The sequence below is a fragment of the Astatotilapia calliptera genome, chromosome 11, assembly GCF_964374335.1.
Source record: "Astatotilapia calliptera chromosome 11, fAstCal68.1, whole genome shotgun sequence".
Classification (NCBI taxonomy): Eukaryota; Metazoa; Chordata; class Actinopteri; order Cichliformes; family Cichlidae; genus Astatotilapia; species Astatotilapia calliptera.
Genome location: NC_137432.1, coordinates 6,174,255 through 6,183,624, shown reverse-complemented (window position 1 = coordinate 6,183,624; position 9,370 = coordinate 6,174,255). Strand labels below are relative to the sequence as shown.

At 39.2% G+C, this 9,370-nt stretch overlaps 1 protein-coding gene across 1 annotated transcript in view; it reads right to left on the bottom strand.

Moving 5' to 3' along the window:
• Window positions 1–4,105: 4,105 nt before the first annotated feature.
• Window positions 4,106–9,370, bottom strand: part of tgfb2 (transforming growth factor, beta 2) — a 48,387-nt gene continuing 43,122 nt past the window's right edge. The window contains exons 5-7 of the mRNA XM_026184189.2: window positions 8,372–8,546; window positions 6,959–7,112; window positions 4,106–6,844 (exon numbers count right to left, since the gene is read on the bottom strand). Coding sequence (XP_026039974.1) covers window positions 6,686–6,844; window positions 6,959–7,112; window positions 8,372–8,546 — 488 coding nt within the window. The 3' untranslated portion in view covers window positions 4,106–6,685. The remainder of the gene's footprint in view (window positions 6,845–6,958; window positions 7,113–8,371; window positions 8,547–9,370) is intronic.

Genomic DNA, 9,370 nt, shown 5'->3' with positions numbered 1-9,370 from the left:
AGGAAAAGGAAGGTTAGAGATTGGCCTATAATTACCTAAGACAGTCAAGTGATGTGTTTTTAAGTATGTTTAACTCCTGCCAGCTTGAAGATTGACTGTCTGCTTTCCGTTTGAGATCAGACAAAATTGGGTGTGCTCAGGGTGGTATGCTCTAAGCTCACTATAAAATGCATAAAGAGAACTAATAATTTTTTAAATAACCCCTCAGATATCTAAACTCAGTTATTTACATTTTGTATTAATCACAACATAGCGTAAAGCATGCATAGCTTTTTTAGTAAGTACCTGTTCTGCTATCGTGGCTTTTCATAAAACACTGAGCATGTCTAAATGTCTGTGAAGATTCTCCAGGTCATCGTAGTCTAAGGAGCTTGGAAAGAAAAGCGTCTGGACTTCTTTAAGTTGCTTGAAGATGTTTCACCTCTCATCTGAGAAGCTTCTTCAGTTCTAAGAGTCAAATGGTGGAGAGTCCCAGATTTAGGACACGCTGGTGATCCTCTACCTAATCACATGAGCCAAGGTGCGAAAGTGGGTGTGGGTCACAATCAGCCAGGGTTTCGGGTGAGCTCATTGTGAAACCTGGCCCCACCCTATCATGTGATTTCCTGAGGTCAGATGACCCAGGATGTGAGTGGGCCTTAAGGCGTCTGGGAAGGGATCTCAAAACTGGATTATAGATGGCAGACAGTTGGTGTCATAAACCACCGCCTCTGTTCAAAGATGGTCGCTCACAGTGGACATAGATGGCTTCTTTCACTCCTCTTTCAAACCATCTGTCCTCTCTGTCCAAATTGTGAACATTGGCATCCTCGAAAGAGTGACCTTTGTCCTTTAGATCCAGATGGACAGCTGAGTCTTGTCCCGTGGAGGTGGCTCTTCTATGTTGTGCCATGCGCTTGTGAAGTGGCTGTTTGGTCTCTCCGATGTAGAGGTCTGGGCATTCCTCGCTGCACTGTACAGCATACGCCACATTGTTAAGTCTGTGTTTTGGCGTTTTGTCTTTCGGGTGAACCAGTTTCTGTCTGAGCGTGTTGCTGGGTCTGAAATACACTGGGATGTCATGCTTGGAGAGAACCCTCCTGAGTTTCTCTGATACACCGGCTACATAGGGGATGACAATGTTGTTGCGTCTGTCTTTCTTATCCTCCCTCGCTGGTGTCTGATCTTCTTTTCTGTGCCTCTTTGCTGACTTTATAAACGCCCAATTAGGATAGCCGCATGTTTTAAGTGCTTCCTTTATATGTGTGTGTTCCTTCTTTTTCCCTTCAGGCTCAGAGGGAACATGTTCTGCCCGGTGGTGTAGGGTCCTAATTACTCCAAGTTTGAGTTCCAGAGGGTGATGGGAGTCAAAGAGGAGGTACTGGTCCATGTGTGTGGGCTTCCGGTAAACTTCAATGTTGAGGTTGCCATTCTCTTCGATGTGCACAGCGCAGTCCAGGAAAGGCAAACAGTCGTCCTTTGTGTCTTCCCTGGTGAACTTGATGTTTTTATCCACAGCGTTAATGTGCGCAGTGAAGGATTCCACTTCTTGTGTTTTGATTTTGACCCAGGTGTCGTCTACATATCTGTACCAGTGGCTGGTTACTCTTCCTTTGAAAGAGCCAAGAGCCTTCCTTTCCACTTCCTCCATGTAAAGGTTGGCTACAATAGGTGACACGGGGAGCCCATGGCGCAGCCTTGTTTTTGTCTGTAGAAACCCTTGTTGTATTTGAAATATGTAGTGGTGAGGCAGAGGGTAACAGTGTGCAAATCTGATCGGGTGTGAAGTTGGTCCTGTCCTCCAAGGAGCTGTCTTCTTGTTGTCGTTTTCTGACAGTCTCCACGGCCTCCGTGGTGGGTATGCAAGTGAAGAGGGAGACTACATCAAAGGACACCATGGTTTCATCTGGGTCCAGGGTAAGTTTCTAGACCTTGTCGATGAAGTCGGTGGAGTTCTTGATGTGATGTGGGGTGTTCCCCATAAGAGGTGCTAGGATGGTAGCAAGGTGTTTCGAGATGTTGTAAGTGGCTGAGTTTATGCCACCTACAATGGGTCTGAGTGGGACACCTTCTTTGTGGATCTTAGGAAGTCCGTAAATGCAGGGTATGGCATCCCCTGGGTAAAGGCGGTGATATGTAAGGCGGTCAATGATTTTGTCCCTTTCAAGGTCTTGAAGGCAAGCTATAACTTTCTTTTTGTAGCTGCTTGTGGGGTCTCGCTTTAAGGCTTCGTAGGTATTGTTGTCACTGAGGAGAGTAGTAATCTTTGTGTGGTAATCTGTTGTGTTTAGGACCACGGTGCACCTTCCCTTTGTCCCTCTTGTCTCCCACTGGGTGTCCTAAATCTGGGACTCTCCACCATTTGACCATTAGAACTGAAGAAGCTTCTCGGATGAGAGGTGAAACGTGTTCAAGCAACTTAAAGAAGTCCAGACGCTTTTCTTTCCAAACTCCTTAGACTACGATGACCCGGATGACTGAGAACCTTCACAGACATATTTATTTATTTATAAAGTGCCTTTTAAGACACCCAAGGACACTTAACAATAGAACAAAAATACATAATAGAACAATGGCAAAAGAAGTAATATAGGTGCTCTTTTTTTGCCTGCTAAACAAGAGCACCTATATTACTACTGACAAAATGAAGAACAATGTAAAGGGTTCACGGTAAGTATGCAGATAATAAAATCGCACAGCTCTATCTCTCAGTGCGTTTCTCTATTTTCTGCCTTATTTACTTGCTTATTAGACACCAGTCTAGCGTTGTATACAGCGCTGTCGGCCGCTGTATACCGCTTTTTTTTCCTCCCCCCAAAAAATTACATCTGGCAAAGCCTAATTTCTGCTATTCAATACCAAAAGAAAATCACAATTTATGCAAAATTTTGCAAAACCTTTTAGCTATGTCTCTAATAAAACCTCTCTTACTTTGTGAAAAAAAGAAAAGTTTTTTTCCCACTTTCTGCTATATAATTCTATTTTTTATGACTACAGTTAAAAAAAACCCAAACTAAAACAACAAAATGGACAGTCTGGGCAACGAGCTACCAGAACTTCTTGTGTAATTTTACACATTTATTTCTTACAATTTAAATTCCAAAGAGTTGTGCTTGACAGATTCTTTTCTTTGTCACAGCAGCTTTTTCTTTAACATGTAGTGTCATGTAATTAATATATCCTTAGTGCTTATTTTGTTTATTATATTGTTTTATGTACTTTAATAATGAAGGTTTGTAAAGCAAGGCCGCTTTTGACTCATAAACTAAGTGCTCAGCCAGACTGAAAAACAGGAAGTTCCTTGTACCTTGTACCTTACATGGTACAAGGAACTTGGGTGAAAGTGGTATGTTGTATTGATTGCTTTGAGTACTCCGGGAGAGCAGAAAAGCGCTATATAAGAATCATTTACCATGGTAACCCTCAATGTAAAGCACCACCAGCAGACTATTGTTGTTATTTGGTGCTATGTAAATGAAAATGAATTGGATGGCCTCTGGATAATCTTTAGTTTTCCCCATTATAATATAAAATGTGGTGGAGCTTAGGGTTGCATATTTCAACAATCTTAATTTAATTTTAATTTTAAGCACTAATAACTGGATATTTCATTGAGCTGAGCAGCAGGCCTTTTTTTCACATTTGTTTCCATTTTTCCATTCCATTGAAGTGCAGTACTCAGCTCAATAAGATTGTTTGAATTTGATTTTATTTCATTAATATCCATGTTTTATATTCTCTCTATCCCAACCTACCTCAAATTGCTGAATGGTAAATGGTAAATGGCCTGTATTTGTATAGCACTTTACTAGTCCCTAAGGACCCCAAAGCGCTTTACACATTCAGCCATTCACCCATTCACACACTGCTGAACTGACGCAAAGAATTATATCTTTAAAATTGCTATGATAATAATAATAATAATAATAATACTAATGATAATAATTTAAAAAATATTACTATTATTATTAGTAGTAGTATTGTTGTTATTCATAAAGTCAGAAATATTTCTGTTGTCAACAGTTTTACTGTATGTATTATTGTCACTAATACCGTACAGTATTACTGTCACAATTATACATAGGATGTGACCTCACATTGTAAACTAATTTCAGCAAGTAACCTGTTAATGATGAAAACACATTTTATTCATTGCCATTACACATTTACAGAATTTTCTGTTTCAGAAATCTGAACATCATAAATAAACATGTATTTTCGTTTTTAAACAACACAGACAGCAGACTCGGGGTTGTAATGATTCAGAATCTAAGCTTTTTACTTAAACGTGTTATGGCATCTGTTACACTGGGCTATTTAAAAGGGCCAGTTGCCAGTTCATCCAAACAAACAAAACTAATAATTTTCATAAGAAATTCTGGAAGGAGACTATTGCTCCATTACTGCTTAAAACTGTTAACAAAGTATGCCAATTTAGCAATTAAAAGTTATTACATACAACACTGTTTTTCTTACCCCTTAAAAAAGTGTTTTATAATATAAATGGGAAGCTATAAAATTAATACTATTGCCATAATAAATCAAAATAGCCTTTACAATTCTAATGCAACATCTTATTCTCTCTTATGGCGGCTTAATAAAAGTTGTGCGTGTGTATTATATAAACTACAAAATGGAGTAGATAATATATGTCAACACTGCAAGGTTGCAGGACATCTTACTGCAATGTTTTACTGTACAGAATCAGAAAATGCAAAAATAAAGAATAATTCTTAAGGAATAAAATAAATAATGATGTATAAGAATGTGATATTGTGCCTTTGATATCTGCTGAAGGGCGAAGTGGTTGAAAGCAAAGTGTTAGGTAGGTCTGAGTAGATCTGTTTTTTCAAGGACTTATTTCACATATATACACATATCACTTACATTTCCAGTGTTTGCTGTATTCTCACATAACTTGGTACTGAATACTATATCGGCCTGGATTTTTTGAATGTGTGCCACTTTAGCGCCACAACATTTCAAAAAGATATTGGAGATGACAGTACTTTTCAGTTTTTTTAAATTCAGAACTCTGCAAGTGTATGATTTAAAAAACAAACAAACAAGCAAATCTCTAGCCTCATGTAGTGAACCAAAAATATAACTGGTGGAAAGTTTGTTATGATCTAAAACGCCACTGGATTTTAACAAGACTCCTAAAAAGTCAATGACGAAGACTCAATAATAAAATTAACTGTAAATACTAGACTTGATAATTTTGTTATTGAGGAAAATATTTCAGTATTGCATATTGGTGAGGGGAAAAAAAAACTATGTGAATTATTCATTATTTATTTTTCTGATGGATTAAAGTGGACAAAGGCTAATTTACACCATGGAGCCCTGCTCTCAAAAACTGATATGGATTTAACACTCCTTGTAGCTGGATTTAAGATACTTGTGCTTGTTTTAAACATGTTTAGCACCATCTTGTGATACAGAATGCTACATCACCGAGTTGGTTGGTTTGTTTGACTTCCGTTTATTTCAGCAAACTAGTAACTCAGTGGAATATGAGGAGGCTAAAACTAAAATTTCATTTAAAGGGTTCACTTTTGTGCTGCCTACTCTGTAGGGTGGCTATAGCTCAGGAGGTAGAGCATCTACTGATCGGAAGGTCGGTGGTTTGATCCCAGTCTGCATGCCAAATATGCAATGTGGCGTGTTGTATAGAGCGCTTTGAGTATTCCGGGAGAGTAGAAAAGGGTTAGGGTTAGTTTTAGTGTCCTTATTTTCACCTGAGTTGGTTGGTTCAGTGCAAGTCTGTTAACAGCAACCAACAAACCAACGAGGTGACATGTTCTGTACTGACACAAGATGGCACTAAACATTTTCTAAAAAACTTTTAAGTGTTTGTGTAGCTGGATTTATCTATATCAGTTTTTGAGAGCAGGCCTTCATGGTGTAAATTACCCTTACTAAGAAATATTATTAAGAACTATTATTCTTCTTTGACCATTTATTAGGAGAACAGCACACAAGCTCATTTTACTTGCAAACCTGTGTCAATACAGAAATACAATTCTTCCTATATGAACAAAAGTAATGGGTTACCTATACATGAAGCTTCTGACAGCTCTGGTATGCAGTTCTGGTATAAATAATAAATTAACTCTGTAGTTATTGAATCAACAGAGCGTTAGCGACTTTTATGTACAACATGCTTCAGAACTCCGTTGTAACTTTACACGGTCTTTCACTTCCTGGATGAGTTGCTGTTTCGCTTTGCGATAAAACTGCTTACAGTTGATCACTTCATATCTATGACAAATAAAATTTAACAAAATGACTCGTTGCAATCTTTAAATCTTATTATAGTACCATACTCAGTCAATGAGCTCTTTAGAATGACCAATTCTTTTACAGATCTTTTAAAGGCAGACTTCATGGCTAGGTGAATGTTTATTAACACCTGCAGGAACAAGACTGAACACACATGAATTTACATGAAGGCCCAACATTTTTGTCCATACAGTGCATCGAACTAAAGTTTTTGGTATTATAACTGCTCTGGTCCTGTATGTTGAATATGCATTGAACTCACATTGACTTGTTCCTTTTATTCTCTAATACACCATTCCTGGCCATGCCTGTGTGAAACGACTGCTGTAGGATTGCTAGTAAATGAGTGCAGCGGCACTTTGACGGTACGTTAACTCACTCCACTCTGGATGAAAGAAGAGTATGTATTTTCTAAGGACCTCTAGCTGCACTTGCAGGACTTGACCTTCATATTTGAGAGCTGTTCTATTTTGGGGGTCTTGCCGATGTAGTACAGGATAGTGAGAGGCTCCAGGTCTTGGGAGACACAGCAGGGGGATGCCGATGCTGCAGGGTTGATGGTGTTATACAGACCTAACACCTGGAATATACATATTAGAACCATATCATAAAATAAAATCTGATTTACAGTGCAGTGCGACTGCATTCATGTTTACGTTTACTGTGTAGCCTTTCAAACTTCCTCATTCAGTACCTTGGAATGCTGGGTGTCTGCACTCCACAGATATGGACAGGCCCCTGCACAAAAGTTGGCCTCATAGCCTTTGGGCTCATGGATCCACCTCCAGCCCAGGTCCCTCTTAAAATCAATGTAGAGCGATCGTAAGCAGCAGTTATCCTGAACATTTCTGTAAAGACATAAAGTGGAAAAGTGAATAACAGAGCTGTGGGAATCCTCTCGTCACTAGTGTGTGCAGTCTATAAAAAGTCACAGATGGAGAGATGAAGATAGGTGAAGATGCGCTCAGATTAGATTCTTTACTTATTGTGGGCAACCACTGAACCAGAAAAGATAAATATACATAGTTAAACAGATCAGCCAACAAGTTGTCCAGGGTGTTGCCTTTCACTTCTGCTTTCAGCCTGTTTTGAAAGCAGTTTGCAATACCAGTTAGTGGTCAACTTGTTGACACTCTCTGCATGCTGCCAAGCATCAGTGCCTTAGTATGTATGCCCCATTGGCTGTCCAGAGAGAGGGACTGTGGGAACTGAACCAATGCACAGTTTTTCATTTTAATTCACCAGGAAAGGGTACATCAAGCGTAGTTCACGAAGAAAAGGAAAGCTATATCCAGAATCTTGTTTTATTTGTTTGTTTGTTTGTTTGTTTTCAAATTGTCAGCATTCTGTTGGAAAAAACTTTGGAAAGCTGTGCTCTTCCTGGCTTCTTCGTTTAACAAAATTGTTCCAGTTTCTTCAGCTGGACTTGAACTGGTACAGACTTTTTTTCTTACAACACTGTTGCTACTTTTTCCCCTTCACCTGGAGGTAAAGATGTTTCCTTATTGAAAATAGGGACTGCATGGCATTATGAAGTATTGCACAGTGGTAAGAAAAATATAGCTTGCGTAGGGGTCATCACTCAAAAGTAACAATGAAACTCATTTGTTACACTATAGTTACATTAATGCATTGTCACATAATTACCAGTTAACAATATAAACCTGAGCACAATCCAACACATCAACACAAAACCCTATCCTAATGAGGATACACATAATATTTTTCCTTTTACACTTATGAACTCAAAGCAAAGATGAAAACAAGCACAAAGAGACTGAAACCAATCACCACGGTGATTCTACTTTAGAAACATGAACATGATCAGTGCCTTTTGTTACTTGTTGAAGTTTAGGCTGTGGTTGATGGGCTGTGGGTTAAAACACGCACTCACCTTTAACATCACTATGGGCTCTAGCCAAGAAGTCAGAGTGTTAACAGTTATTCTATATCTTTGTACCTAATGACAACCAATTCTGTGCAGTGCCTAGTGCTATTAGTGTTGCTTGGCCCCTTTTTACTTGATGACTCATTTCTGAAAATCTCCACAACAGATAGGGACATTGTTATTGCTTTGCATTTGGCAATTTGGTTTTCAGACAAGTACTTGGAGCAGTAGGCAGCATCAAGAGCTCTCTTGGATCGATGGTTCTTATGTTGGGACTGGGACTCCAGGCGGTATGAAGGTAGCAACATGAGGAGAAGATGTGGACCCCGAACACTGTGCTGCCACTTCCTAAAAACCTTTAGGTCACGACCACGGATTAGGTTGTCGTCGATACCTGAAAACATAAGAGATTAATAAGCAGCACTGCAAGGGCTGGTAATGACAGAAAAGTTCATTACAAAAAAAACATTATCAAAGTATTCAGAGTAAAATTATCAGCATAGCTCCAGTGCTTATAGAAAGGTGAAATTTCTGTTAAAGGGAGAGGGGGTCAGACAGAAATAATGACTGCATGTACTCTACTTAACACAGAACACAAAACCTGCATAGATTTGCAATGCCTTGACACAGTGAAAATGGCTAAATAGCACAAAAGAAAATGACAACACCTATTAATTAATGTGTGTGAATAAAAAGATTTTGAATCTGTTATTGAATGTACGCACAGATGTAATTGATCTCACGTCAGCAGGCAGCTTGTTCCAAAGAACAGGACAACAGTAACTGAAATAACCCTCAGCAGACTGAGATCGGATTCTAGGATCATTTAAAAAATCTAAACCTGATGATGTGAGAGGTCTGACTGGGTTGTAGATGGTGATTAATTCTAAGCTGTACTGGGGGGCCAAACCACAACAGCTTTCTAGTGTGAACTATTATTATAGGGTCTACCTTACAATAGGGCTGCCACGATTTGTCGACTAGTCACGATTACGTCGACTATCAAAATCGTCGACGACTGATTTAATAGTCGACGCGTCGTTTGAAGCTTTGTAAGATCACAAAAGACGCAGGAATAAGTGGCAGGATTTAAGAGTGTAATAACGGACTGAAACAGAAGATGGCAGCATTGCATGTACAAGGATGTCAGCTACCGTTAAACCCCGAAGAAGAAGAAGAAGAAGAAGCAGCTGTGTCCCAGAATTCATAGCGCGGCCC